The sequence below is a fragment of the Eucyclogobius newberryi genome, unplaced genomic scaffold (assembly GCF_026437365.1).
Source record: "Eucyclogobius newberryi isolate DKJ021-1_F unplaced genomic scaffold, fEucNew1.0.hap1 SCAF_3, whole genome shotgun sequence".
Taxonomy (NCBI): Eukaryota; Metazoa; Chordata; class Actinopteri; order Gobiiformes; family Gobiidae; genus Eucyclogobius; species Eucyclogobius newberryi.
The window spans coordinates 25,970,957-25,985,541 of record NW_027315945.1 but is presented as its reverse complement, the minus strand read 5'-3'; the positions used below and the strand labels follow the sequence as shown (position 1 = coordinate 25,985,541).

General features: G+C 38.3%; 2 protein-coding genes across 2 annotated transcripts in view; one reads left to right on the top strand and one right to left on the bottom strand.

The window, feature by feature from the left end:
- Positions 1 to 153: 153 nt before the first annotated feature.
- Positions 154 to 5,164, top strand: mrpl13 (mitochondrial ribosomal protein L13). Its single transcript, XM_072460096.1, has 7 exons — positions 154 to 299; positions 594 to 717; positions 797 to 890; positions 986 to 1,046; positions 2,981 to 3,067; positions 3,146 to 3,267; positions 5,043 to 5,164. The coding sequence occupies exons 1-7, from the start codon at positions 273 to 275 to the stop codon at positions 5,065 to 5,067; spliced, it is 540 nt and encodes a 179-aa protein (XP_072316197.1). The 5' UTR covers positions 154 to 272; the 3' UTR covers positions 5,068 to 5,164.
- Positions 5,165 to 5,333: 169 nt separating this feature from the next.
- The window catches only part of col14a1a (collagen, type XIV, alpha 1a), a 98,435-nt gene continuing 89,183 nt past the window's right edge, over positions 5,334 to 14,585 (bottom strand). Inside the window, exons 42-47 of the mRNA XM_072460095.1 lie at positions 13,171 to 13,206; positions 12,208 to 12,274; positions 11,718 to 11,906; positions 10,291 to 10,368; positions 9,359 to 9,514; positions 5,334 to 6,582 (exon numbers count right to left, since the gene is read on the bottom strand). Of these exons, the coding sequence (XP_072316196.1) occupies positions 6,269 to 6,582; positions 9,359 to 9,514; positions 10,291 to 10,368; positions 11,718 to 11,906; positions 12,208 to 12,274; positions 13,171 to 13,206 (840 nt within the window). The 3' untranslated portion in view covers positions 5,334 to 6,268. The remainder of the gene's footprint in view (positions 6,583 to 9,358; positions 9,515 to 10,290; positions 10,369 to 11,717; positions 11,907 to 12,207; positions 12,275 to 13,170; positions 13,207 to 14,585) is intronic.

The window sequence follows — 14,585 nt, the reverse complement described above, 5'->3', positions numbered from 1 at the left end:
ATCAAAACAATTCCGGGTGATTTCTACCATCATTCAGTATTTCTTAAATATATTGAACCCTTTATTTTTGTATGTCTAGTTCTTGCATCTTAATACACTTTATTTTTCATACAGAATTTGAAATAAATATATTTATTTTCAATTAGGAACGTCAAGAACAACCTTTGTTTTACCCGAGACAGTATACAGGACGGAACGTCACTCACGCTCGGTCAAATCATCTATTAAACCAAATATTTGAGGATTATGGGCTGCTGAAAGATTTTTTGGAAATGTCAAGTTTTTCCAGATCAGCCCAGGTAAATCTATACTGTTGAAACAGAAATTTTCAATTTCAAATGTATTAAATAACTAAACCCGCTGCTACACAAGCTAAACTAACCACCAAATCCACAGATCTGAACAGCTATATAACTTTTGGGTTTTACTTAAATGTCTTTACTTAGAGTAAGCGTTCACGTCATATAATATCTGTGACTTTCCACAGGGTTGGGATCTGAGTAGTCGTAAAGCTTTCTCTGTCCTCTCATTGTCCTGTAATTATTGCATAATTTTAATCTTGTTAGAAACTATATGTGTGTTTGTAATTTCAGCAATGGGCCACATTTGCTCGCTCCTGGTTTCTGATTGACGCCAGGATGCAACCTCCAGGAAAATTAGCATCTATGAGTGCTATTAGACTTCAAGGCAAACATAAACCCATTTATCATGCTCTGAGTGAGTACCAAGCTTTTCTTAATTAATGTTTACTGACCAAGACATCCTATTTTGATAAACAAATGTCTTGTCATTGCAGGTGACTGTGGAGACCATGTAGTAATTATAAACAGCAGAGAAATAGCCTTTTCTGGAAATAAATGGGAACAGAAAGTATACTCCTCACATACAGGGTAGGTACATCACAGCGTCAACTTTTTCATCAATTAATATGTCTAATCCAGGATCTGTTGTCCTCAAATAAATGTAAATACTTTCTTTCTAACAGGTATCCAGGGGGATTCAAGCAGGTTACAGCTGCTCAACTCCATCACAAAGATCCTAAAGCTGTAAGTTTTGCTATTCATTCATCCAACCATCCATCATAAATATGTATACTGTAAACATAGAAATACACCCTCCACATTTGAGTAAAACACTAATTTGCTTTTAGCTGAAATATATCCCAGACAGTTTTATTACAGTTTTGCATTTGTCGCAAGTAGCACCAAAGCCTTTCAAACAACAGCTAACATACCTTTTGAAGTGTCCCTATTCCTCAAAAACTGCACAATACATGTTGCAAACAGTTGTCTAAATGTATTCCCTGGCTCATTGGTTTGGCACTGACAGAAGCAGATGGGACCGGACAAAAGACAAATTGATCCTCCTGTAATATTGTCGGCATTTCCCTCCAATTATTTGTTCTAATTAACGTGTCTGAGTATGAGTGGCAACTGTGAATATTATTTCTCATTGGGCCTTGATGGCTCAACAGGAAGAGTGCATGTTAAAATGACAGCAAAAGTATATGTGTGGTTGACAGATTTGTGACGGCTGGTTAGGTCTTAGGAGAATCTCTTCCTCCTGACAATTTGTTCACATTTTGGACTTTCCTGCTCCGTTGCTGTTTTCATGGCCTGGACCATGGTGTTTGTATTTGAGTCCTTCTAGTTCCTTGGTTGTCACAGACAGTTTTAAATCTAGTTTTGTTTTTTAAGTTCCCAATATGTTTTGGATTTTTTTTAAATTACAAACCGATGTTGTCCTCTGCATCTCTATGTTCCTCTTGAATGGATGTCCTGAAGATTTCCTCCATCATTAGGACCTTTGCTTGGTGTTTATTGTTCTGCTCATTTTGTTAGCTCATAACAAAACCTTACAAAAAATATCTGCATATAATATACTCGTCACTAGTGCTTCCATATCCATCTTACTGTTCAGAAATATGGGGGAAATGCCTGTGAAACATACTTAGATCCAATAATTAAACTAAAAAAGGGCAGTAAGAATGATACCGTACTCAAGCTGGAGTCGGTGTGATCTTATTAATGAACTTTTGATCAAATCGGATGTATTTAAATGTATGGACATAGTTAAGTTGAAAATGTGGGAAATGTTTCGTGTTGTGAGCAAAGATCTTCCCATAGGCATTCAGTCTTTAAAAATAAATACATTAAAGAGTCGCTATAACCTCAGAGGTTTGACTCGGTTTGATTTGAATAAAGTAAAAACTGATGTTAGCCAAAGATGAGTGTCTGACTTTGGAATGATACATGATACCTACTTGTCAATGTCCGAGCTCGTCAGCTCTTGGAAGCTGGTTTGTACTTGGATGGAAGACAGCTGAAACACCAGGTGCCACAGTGAGGCACTAAAGGAAATGTCATTGTGTTCTTGGGCAAGACACTTCACCCACATTGCCTGATAAAGCGCTTTGAGTGAGTTGAAGGTGGAATGACGCTATATAATAATTGTAACACTAACATTTTATAGTTGATATTGTGACATGACTGAGTAACTGTTGGACTGCCACTAGCGCTAACACTATATATGCACTTAGGCCTGGGTCATATAGCGATACAAATCAAATTCTGACAATATGCTTTTTAAAAATTAGATTGCAATTTTGTGAGTATGTTTCTGTTTAATGCAGCTCTGTGATTTTTACAAACACACTTTCTATTATTCAGCCTCTATCATGTCCTGAGTGAATGACAAAAAAGAAATTAAGAAAGAAGAAATTACAAAAAAAGAGTGAACTTTCCGACGAAATATCACATTTGATGTACCTTTTGTTTACATCTTTAAAGAGAAATATGTATAGTAAGTGTACATGAACCGTGATCAAATTGAAATGGTGATCCGGCTCCAAGAATGCGATGTAAATATGTTGGCATGCCACCCACCCCTGCATAATCTGTTCTCTAGTCAAACTTGAAATTAAATGCCACACTTGTTCTGTTCTGTGCTTCTTCTTCACCTGCATCCTCTTCATAACCAGATTGTGAAGTTGGCGATTTATGGCATGCTGCCTAAGAATCTACAGAGACGAACCATGATGCAGCGGTTACACATCTTTCCTGATGATGTGAGTATCTTTGAGGTTTGTCTTGTTCTTATATGTGTTCCCTCTTTTGGGCAGTTTTTAATTTTTGACTCCTTTTAGGTGTTGCCAGACGATATCATGGCAAACCTGACAGAAGAACTTCCTCAGCCCAGAGAAGTCCCAAGGAAACTCAGCGAATACACCCAAGAGGAGATAGACGCATTCCCTCGACTTTGGACACCGTAAGTCAAGACTCAATACATTCATTCATGTTTTATGTATTACATTAGTGTATTTTTCTTTTTTTATGATGAGGAATACGACTCTGCCACTGTCTGGTAGATCCAGAGGGAGGTGCTGTTGAGCTGCAAATACCAACTTTAGTGGCTCAATTCAAATCGGTTGCTGTACACAATGAGCAATTTTCGACGCCAAACAAATGTGTTAGAAGTTAGAAGTGTTAAGTTAGTCATTTTGACAGTGGTCAGTTGATGTTGCCTGTTAAGAATGGGCCCTTTCCCCTCAGAACTGATGAAGTGGATTATCTCATGATGTCCACATTATTTGGTTGACTGTTCAGGTCACAATATAATCATAATGACAAAAGAATAATAATTGTGACTATTTTAGAAGCATAAAACTTTAATTCAATCTATAGTCCAAAAATGTATTTCTTGTTGTCACATTAACTTGGCTCATGAACCGAGAAGGACCAGAGTCTTATAGTCATAAGAGAATTAAAGAATAACATTTGAAAATAAGGGCGTGGCATTCAAAGAAAAGAAGGGTCGAAGCATATTAAGTCCAAAATAAACATCCCATTTTGTCCATTGTTTGTTGAATTTGTCCATATTTGAATTGAGATATTAACTTTTTTCCATTCAGAAAGTAAAATTTCATAAAGCTTGTCCTAAACTTGAGGAATAGAAACCTTATAGACAATGGTAATGAAAGAAAAATATATATTTCACTGGTCCTGGTCTCAGCGATTGTGAGTAATCTTTTGAATCATGTTGTACAATTAAAATGTGATAATGTGACACTCCTAATGTCATGAGAAAACACTAACACTCCTCAATTGAATTATCACTTACAAAATCGGCTACCTCGGACCTTTCTCAAACGGAGGCATGTTTATCGCTTGCTTCTATCTAAACTGAGAAGCATTGTTGTGAAAAGTCCCCTGTAAGCGTTTTGCATTAGTCCTGACTGTACAGTGGCACCCTCTCTGCGCTCTGAAGGCGTCGCTAACATATTGTAATGAGATTCATGGTTTTTCTGGGTCTAATATTTTCCTGGTTGAGGGCTGCCCTGACACTGTGACCCTTGGTTTTCTTGTCAAGATGAAAAGCCACTTCTTTGCATCTCGTTGTAAAGCTGAACAAGGATTGGAACAATGGCAGAGACTTTTCTAACTTACAATGTCTGAGTTGACTTTTTCTGTTGAGACAAATTCAAGCTCAAGTTAAACACATAATTACTGTGGCCCTTGATGTTTACATTGTTGGACACGGGCTTTGCTTGGATTCCTACAGCTTGTCTGCATTATATTCTGCGGCTGTCGGGCCCTTTTTCATTGTTTTCTGGTTCTATCTCCTCAGCCAATCAGTGCATCTTCTCACACCTGTCACTGTGCGGTGGTCAAGGTCGAGCTTTTAGTTTTAAAGATGGGCTGGGATCTAGTTAATATTCATTTACTGTTCATTTGATTCACCAGAGCATGTGACAGTCAAGAGAGCAGTTCTTGAGGTTGTGGTGGTGACTCGCACTTGATCATATTTTTTTTTCTACTTTGCCAATAGCCTAATATTAGTCTCCTGCAATCTATGTTCAAAATAAATACACACAAAAGGGCGCTGTATATCGTCTTATTCTGGGAAAACAGAGATCAGATCAAAAGTCGGCTTTTTAATCTGACTTTCTCTGAGGTTTTTCTTTTGGTGTTGTTGTAATTGCCTTTTTTAAACTTCTACCTTCCATGGCATATGCTTCATGTTGTTTTATGTTTTCTTCACAGGCCTGAAGAATATAAAATGAAATGAAGTTGGACTTTTCCACATGAAATACCTTTTTGTTTGTGCTTCTTTAATATGTATGTCTCAAATGATACTGAATAAATATCCCTGACGTGTTACAGTCGACATCTGTAATGTTCTGCATCAGTTCAAGGTGAAGCTTTGTGCTTTTGAACTGCTTCTTTTTGTGTGAACTTTAAAACAGGCTTATAAAATATTAAATAAACCTACATCTTTTATTCATCAACATTGGTTTTAGTTTTGTCTTGCAACACGGCTCAGGTTAAAGCGCAAACATTTTGTATAACATTTTTATTTGTTAAAAAAACTAAAGGAAAATAAATAAAATCATTATGGGGTCAAACGTGAACTTGTCAATTACTTTGCTGTTACACTAGACACTAGAAGCTTCACAAAGGTGCAGTTTATTCCTTGTCAAAAGGAAACTGTCGAGCCAAAACCTCCACAGTGAGCAGTCCTGACGTTTGCATAACAATTTCTGATCTGAGAGAAACTTACATTTGTTTTTCTACTGTTTTGAAACAATGAACAAAAAAAAATCATAAACAACTTAAAGGTGAACAATGTAAGATTTTAGATGGACTGTCCAAAATCTTCTTTTCTCCCAGAAAATGTTATTTTGCCCGTAATATGTTCTGCAAAATGGCATAAAACTTGGCAATCTCCATGGAGCCAGGCGATCAAATCAATTAGAAAACAATAGATAAACCATACCGTTCAACATTTCAGCTATAATAACTTTTTTATGAGACGAACGGGTGAAGGACCCTCCAGCAAAAGTTACATAGTTCACCTTTAACAATACCGTCCAATGAAAACAATCCATGATGAAAGGGAACACAACCAACTTTCTTATAAAAAAGTATCCTGTACATTTGTTCATCCAACACTTAAAATCTCTTAGCTACATAAAACCATGACCTGGCAAGTTACGCACTCGGTGGTTGACTTAGGAAACACATGCAACTTTACAAAACATTTCAGAAACCTGCCGAGAGATGGACAAAATGCTTATATCTTTACATTATCACTGGACGATGCAAACATTTATCAGGCACTTTTATTTCCCTCTTCATAAAACTCCCATCCACGAGTCTAAGTCTATTTACACCGTTTGCCCGGGCACAAATCAAGCCGGGGGATCACTTCGGACAACGAATCCTCTCCCTTGAATGTTTTGTGCAGTCCTCTCGCGCATGAACAGAGTCTATACTTCCCTCTTGAATCCTCGCTCATCACTCTCCTCCATAACCTCCACGTCGCTGCTCTCCTGCTCCCCGACGTCCCGCGAAAACCTCCGAACCACCCCAGGGGACCTCAGCTCCACATCCTCCGAGTGAGTGGGGCTCGGGTGATAGGCGTGAGGAGGCGCCTGGTGCTGCTGAGGGTAATACTGCGGAGGGTACGCGCGGTAGTAGGGGTCCTGCTCCTCCTCGTCGTCCTCTTCTCCCTGGTCGTTGTTGTAAGCCCCCTGCACTGCAGGGTTGTAGCGTTGGTAGCCACCGTGAGGCAGCTGTTGTACTGGTTTCATGGGAATATTTTGGGTCAGTCGGTTCGATAAATTGTTAAAAAAGCAGAAAACATTGAATGTTCAGGCTTAAGCAGCAAGTATTTGTGTTAGCAGGAAGTAAAAGAATGCACTAGATTGGAATCCTTAGCCCTGGTTTTATGCTTATCTAGGGCCGGGCGATATTGACTTGTCTTTGAGGTTTAACTAGCAGACATGTGAAATGCCTGTAAATGTAATCATAAACGTGCAGAAACATCACCGTATAACCTTTGCTTTTCTTTTTCATCAGCACTTTTGGTAGCAATTTTACTATATTGATATTCAAATTTTGGCATATATTCCAAATAACAATCTTCATATTATTTAAATTTCAATATATTGCCCATCTCTGCAATTATAGTGTCTATTTAACAGCTGAAAGGAGTGCTTTGGGATTGTGCGTAAGCAGATTTGAGCCCCTTGATAGCATCCTTAAGATTATGTTAGTTGAGAGAAGTATGTTAATGAAGCTGCATTTTATTACTGCAAGCTCGCAATTGGGTCATACAAAAACTAGCGCGGCTTCGATTTACAGATAACGAATTAAGCTAAACAGCATCAATGTTTAGTCGATTCATTAAGCGCTGAAAAATGAGATTAACTGCAAATAGCTGTAAGCCTCAAACACGGGGCGGCTCCAGTGAAGCAGTGTGTATTTCTGTATTTGTTGACAGATGGCACTGTGATCAGCCACAATGAGTATCAGTGAGGCATTGTGGGGAGTGGGTTACACTTGGGGAAAGTGAGCTAATCCTTTATTGTCTTTGAGGCTGTCCCACCAAGCAAGATCAACAAAGTGAAAGGAAAGTTCTGGCTTTCAGTAGAAAAATGGCAGCAAACATGCAAAAATAAAGTCAGATGTTGAATAGCAAAAAAAAAAAAAAAAGGTATAAGGCTTAAATTAGACACATACAAGTGATGTGTCTTAATTTGTTGCATAAAAAAACTCCTGTTTTTTTAATGCAGTTTAAGCAGCAAGAATAATTTGAAGATGTCTCTCGAGAACAGAGCTGCTGCAGGGATTAGAGGTTAAGCACCAGGGTCAGGAGTAATTACCCATCACACGAAATATGGACCCCTTGAGGGAATTAAAAAGTCTGTCAATTTCCTCAGTTTTCAGTCATATTTACAGAGGGAGGGCGAAGGAGAGGAGCAGGCGAGGTGAAGAGGGCTACGGTTGTTCTCAGTAATCATTCCCATAGTCCTGTTGACCTGAGTCACACAGAGACGGAGAGGGAGCAAAGGAAAGAAGAGGGAAACGTTAATAACCAATGACAACGCAAACTTTCACAGATGTTTCACACATTAGAAATGAGAAACAATAAGCAGAGGTGGGTGGTTACGTTTGCTTAACTACATTTACTTCAAGGGCAACGCCGCACTGGTCTGCTTAAAATAAAATGTATTTGACCAAATTAAACTTTTCAAAAAGAAACATTTACTTGAGTAACTTTAATTAGTTCTCAGAGTAGTTTTCAGACGCTAGACTCCTACTTGAGTAATATATTTGACAGTGTAACAGTCTCTTTCTTGTGTAAAAGTTTCGATTACTCGTTCCACTGTGAGTCAAAAAGTGATTAATGCTTTATATTGACAAAACGTGATTATTGAACATTTATGTTTTTGCACCACTCCTTCAAATATCTCTCACTTTTGTGGTCTATAAAAAATACTTTTAAGCATTATTTAACATTATTTGTCCTTCCAATTACATTCAAATAAATGAACAGTTACTCCTACAATTACTCTTCTTGGAGCACTACTATGTACTTTTGAATAATACCATTTTGGAGCACATTTTCTAGCTAATCTACCCACCTCTGAGCACAAGTAGGACGTAACAATGCACCATCGGTTGACCAGGAAGAGTTAATATCTTGATTAGCACATAAATTACACAAACAACAACACAAAACACATAAAGTGGACCGGACTACAAATCAAATTCAAATAACATTGAATCGTGACTTGTGGGTGCATTGTTACAACCTCAATATTTAAGAGTAAAAATGTGGCTACAATATATTGGATTTTAGTTTCTCTCTGCAGAAGAAAGGAGAGAACTATAAAATCCTAGCACACAGCAGAAGTATCACCCCACAAACAGCCTTCAATGAGAAACGTGCCTCGAGAACAAAACATGAAAACATATTACCCACATCTGCAGTGGCACTCGCATTAAAACACTCTCCAACAGAAGACTGCAGCCACACTGTCCTTTTCAGGCTCTGTTTTCTATTAAACGCTTCCTTTTAAGTGGCCGGAGAGGCACTGTCACAGCCAAGCCATAAATATGTGTATTTTCGGTTTATATGAACTACAAAATTGTTCAGCAGCTTTTAATCTGCTTCTTTCTGCAAAGGTGTGCTGCATGTTTAATTCCTTACATTTATATATTTGGTGTTTTGACAGTAATTATTACTTTATATTCTCATTGCAAATTTGAATCTGTAAATTTCAAATATGTATCCACTCAAAACTGTTTTCTTTCAGTTCTCCAAGAGCCTTTTGTTGACAGTAACATTATAATAAATGTAAGAGGCGGGTGTCCTGGTTTCTTACATAACAACGACCTGGTGTTATGACTGGAGATTCTACTATTATTTTACCCTAGAAAAATACAGACATAATATTTAGTTTCATTCAGCTTCTGGGAAATGTTTTAACAAAATCAACACTACATTTCTCAGATATTGACCGAATGTTTCATCAAAGCCAACAGTGGTTGTGTGTCTTTCTAATACTCACCTCCAACATTGTAGCCCATACAGGAGTTTGGGTCACAGTATCCCGCCGGCCCGGTTTGTCCCGCACTGCCTGGGTTTCCTGGGCGACCCGGGGTCCCTGGGCTCCCGGGGCGACCTGTGGGGCCTTGGCTGCCTGTTCGCCCTTCACCTGCCACACCTGTGAGAGAAATACTGTCTATTTACTCTATACAATGACTATTTCTGGTTATGGAGAAGGATCATTGCTTTTACTAGTCAATAATCGTTGTAATAAAAGTGTTATTTTTGGATAACGGGAAGGATGGTGGATGTGACAGAGTGTTAAAGTTGCCACAGAACAACAATTTTCAGGTCAGACTCAGCCAAAGGTTTTTTTTCTCTTCCATGTCCTCAGGAGGAGCGGCTCCTTCAGGACACTTGACACAAATATCAAATCAATATTGTGGAACTATTTTTGTTGCCAAGCATTATTCCAATCTTGAAGAAAACCCACAGGTAAAGCCAGAGGCACAGAGCTCAAAAAAACATTATCTTTCTCAAATATTGCAGTCCAGGATTTCTTTTATCTGATATTTGACCAAGAAGTTGTTTCCGGGGAGTCTCGTCAGCTCGTGTTCGCATTGATTACACAACCGTAAACAGAAAAACTCAACATATTTTCATAAAACAACCTTCTCAAGACTGCACACAGGGAAATCAATACAGAGAATTATAGTCATGGTCCAAAAGCTTGACCGGCTTTGCTTTGATAGAGTGAAGCCCTGGTGCGTTTCAATTCTGCAGAAGAAATCAAATTACTGGTACATGCGCTTGGTTTTTCTCCTCTGAAAACATGAAGAAAGCTGTATTGTCGACTCAATAAAACACTTGATAACACACACAATTATCTAACAACTAAAACACAAGTTTGCACACGTTATCTAAATGTTATTAGAGTGTATCCATTTTTTCTACCTGGAGGTCCAGGTGGTCCTCGAGGGCCTTGGCTGCCCACACCTGGATGTCCTCGCTCTCCTTTCTCTCCGGCTAGACCTGAGCACATCACACATGAACACATCTACCATGAACACACCGTCATCTCTGTGGATAATACGAAACATAAGAAATTACCATTAAGAATGTAAGACTGTGATCAAATGTGTAATAAACTATAAAATAAAGACTAATGCTGAAAGTCTGAATGACCTCATGCAGTATTTTAAGTACTTGGTAACCACAGACCAGCATTGTTTTGACCTCTTTTGGGAATGACGTACTGAAATCGTGTCACAATTGATACTTTTCAAGAACATTTTCTTTTTTAATGAAAGTTATAATTAGTCACATGAGAGCAGTCTGAATACTGTCAGTATTCTTGTCAAGTAAGGTTTTATTTCTGAATCACATCTTTTTAAATACGCTCCACAGATTCAGCCCGGGACCAGTGGTTTCAGAGCAGCCCATAAAACATCTAATAAATGCCTGTGTTGGGTTTGTGGCCGAGCAGAAGCAGCAGATTTTGATTATGAATGTTACAGAAGAGACTCTGGACTCGCAGGACTTTGCTTTCCTCTGTGTGTGTCTTCTGCAGCTCTGTGCTTCGGCGTGTGGGTTGCATGTTTTCACGATGAGGCCTAGTAAAGCTGCTCTGAAGACTGAATGACCTCATGGATATTGAGCTTACTGTCTTCTGGCCTGGACCGGACCTCCTGGGAGCTCAGATATGACTGAGTTTGTCTAAAGGGTCACAGAGCAGGCCAGAGCCAAACAAGCTGCACACAAGATGGATATCCGGCTGAACAGACAAATGTTATGTTTGAGATTGCCATAAATTATTCTGCTCTTTGAAAAACAACTCGACACATTTTAAAGTTCACTATATTGCTGCAGATGAATTAATACGATAAAAATAAAAATCACATTTTATAACACTGATAATGTAACTTTTCCCCCTATTTTAAATATCAAATAAGCTGCAATAAATGTGAAGAAAAACAAACCCAATAAGGAAACACTTTAAAATAATAAAATCAATATAATATAATAAGTCATTAATCAAAATACATGTGTCAGAGCAATAATAGGCTGCTTATTAAACATTTGAATCTGAATAGCAAAGTGATAAATGCTTGTAAATGCCTTATACAAACAAATAACTAGTGCTTATTATTGCAAATTGTTTACCAAGGAACCTTATTTTAAAAGCATTACCCACATAATTATAGTAAATACATATAGCAGGTTAGCATTGATAATGAAGCGTGTTTTACTACAAGGAGGACAACAAAAAGTTCTCAAAACGTAGTGCCAAATCACAAAAAGAAATATTGTTCTTCACTCATATATTGACCAATAAACGGATGTAGTTATTATTGTGACAGGCCTATTTGTTTGAGCCTCACCTCTCTCTCCCGGTCGCCCGTTCTGCCCGCTGGTGCCGGGGAAACCAGGCCTACCGGTCTGACCCTGCTCTCCCTGTGGCCCGGGGGTTCCTCGTCTGCCTGGTTCTCCCGGAGGTCCAGGAACCGTCCGCACCGACACCGAGGACTGGGGGATCTGGTTCAGGACGGAGTTATACCGGGACAAGTGGCCTGTGGCAGATTTAATTAGATTCAAACTATGGGCGGATCAAAGCACATTAGGAATATAAAGGTCACATCCAGTGTATTTATACAGCACATTTTTATAAAGAAGCAGACAGACAGAAAACAATAATAATTAAAAAGACAAACAATTTGATCTAAGTAATACAGGCAAACCCATAAACTAGAAATAAAAACATAAAATAAATAAAAGACACAGAGGACCACACAACTTGGGGTCCACCTGGTTTTGAGCCAGGTCTTAGGAACTGCAGCTTCAAATGAGTGCTGACATTTGAATAAAACCTACTCTGGATGAGCTGTTCGCACACTTGTCGGGCGATGGCACGGATCGCTGCTTGAGACTGAACATCGCCCTGAAACAAAACACAGCTCTTAGAAAATTACACACGAAAGTCTTAACTCGCCATTCAAAACCAAAGGAACAAACGGCCAGACCCACGGTGCAGAAATGGTTGACTAAGGCCCAAAAATTAACCGGGTCCGCCGCTTCCCACAATTTAAAGTCAGGCATATGACTAGTTAGACTACACATTTTACTAAAACATAGTTAACTTAATTATGTTGAAGATTATACTAAAAAGTTTACAAGGGCCAAAACACACCTAATTTACACAATAGTTATTATTTGTTTTGTAAAGATTTTTGGGCCCAAAGGCTTTATTAGACCCTAAAGACAGCATGAAATGGGGGATGAGAAAAAAAGGGAGGACATGCAGCAAATTTTCGGAGTCGGGATTTGGAACCCACGACACTGCGTCCGGCTGCACATGGAGCCTGGCATATGTATGCTGTGCCTTAAATAAAGGTTAATCGTTCTGAAAATGTCAACACATTTATTTTCTTAAATTAATAGTTCATTTGGATAGAATCTGTATATTGAGACACTTGATTGATGTAAAACTATGACCCACCACGTAATTAGAAACACATGAAATCTAATATAATATGCACTTTAATATGCAATTTATTCTACAGTCACAGTTTTTACTGAAGTTAATATTTTATTTTAGAGTGATATTAGTGTCAAAATACTGTACCATGAACCTAAACCATGACCCTGTGTTGGATCTGCTCGAGAAAGATGAAGTTTATGAAACGTGTTGAATGTGCTCTTGAGTGCGATGCAGCTTCAATAAAACAGAGCTGTAAAGTCTTTTCCGACACAGAAACTATATTTCCAGTGCAAAACAGAGCAGTAAAACTTGATTTGTTAAAAACAGGGCTGCTGAGTGCTAGTGGAATGACTTACTCTTTCTCCCTTATCACCTTTGGTACCCGCAGGACCCTAGGACATGAAGCACAAATAGGACAATTCATTTTAATTCAGTGGTTTGCGTATATATTGTACAAAAACACTTTAGTTTAGGGACCACAAATGAATGGATAAGACCGTGTTTTTCAACCTTATTTGAGTCACGGCACACTTTTTTGTTTGTTTTGTTTGACGACTATTGTCAACTGAGTTTGGTTTATTGAATTAGGTAATGGTAGTTGTTTTGCTTTTTTTGGACCAGAAGTTTGCTCCGGACACTCACAAATCAGTTTACCCATTGAATTGGATTTCTTTTCCCCAATGCACCCTCCCATTCCCTCACACACTTCAAGGGGCTACGTAGTTAATTAGATCTTTGTTAGTGTTTACAAAGTACTTTTATATCAAGGTCAGTGAGAATTCCAATGCGAGCTCTCGTGTCTCGAGTAACAACTGCACATTCTCTCATATCTCACTCCAAAATAGGTTTTTAAACAATTATTTCATGATATTAAAGCCATTTTATAAGAATGTAATGATGACAGCTCTTGATTAAACTTTGATAGAAGTGTTTTTTTTATTATTATTTAGTTGGTTGGCTTGTGAAAAAATGAATGAGGTGAGGAGAACAGACAGAAAGACACTTTTCTTGTTTGATCAAACTTACACCACTAATAAACACTTATCTACTGTTATAATAATATTTGCTAAAAGTTGGTTGCTACACATGTTTACAGTAAGACTTGTGCTTCCGCCGCAGATCGTACAGCCACTCGTGCATTATTTATGTATGACGTACAAGTAGTTCCGGCAACAGTTAAATCCCATTCTATATCACTACACTCTGGACGTCATCATAGCAACAGGTAAACAAATGCTCAACTGTTACTAGCGTCATGTAAAACTCAGAAATAACTAATATCTCAGACGTTTACGAACAGTGAACAGGCTTTTGTTTGATTGAACTTAACTTCATGTATTTAGCCATAAACTATAATACTCGTCATCACAATTGTGTTTACTGGACATCATCATAACTGTTATCTTCATATGCAGTAATAAGTGCTTTATAAACACTACCTAATATATGAATAAGCACCAACTAACACAAGAATTACCACTTAGAAATGAATATGTGGTCCCTAAACGAGTGTGTTACCAAACCTTCGATATCCTCCGTCCATTTATCTCACTACTTTGACGTACAACTGTGGCTGAAAGAATTGTTTTGGACGGACAATATGTAGCCCTATATCTGATGTTACTAGGAGATACTGCAACACCTTTGCCTCGCTAATAAAATGTGTGCGCCTTGACAAACACTGTGGCGCCTGGCACTCGGACAATGCACGGCAGTAAAGAGATGCATATCGGCCCATAGCACGCTTTCAACCTGCCAAGCACATAAAGCC

Coding starts and splice junctions, on each gene's coding strand:
- mrpl13 (XM_072460096.1), top strand. CDS start 273: ATGTCAAGTTTTTCCAGATCAGCCCAG. Junction 3,068..3,145: donor TACACATCTTTCCTGATGAT/GTGAGTATCTTT, acceptor GACTCCTTTTAG/GTGTTGCCAGACGATATCAT. Junction 3,268..5,042: donor TTCCCTCGACTTTGGACACC/GTAAGTCAAGAC, acceptor TTTTCTTCACAG/GCCTGAAGAATATAAAATGA.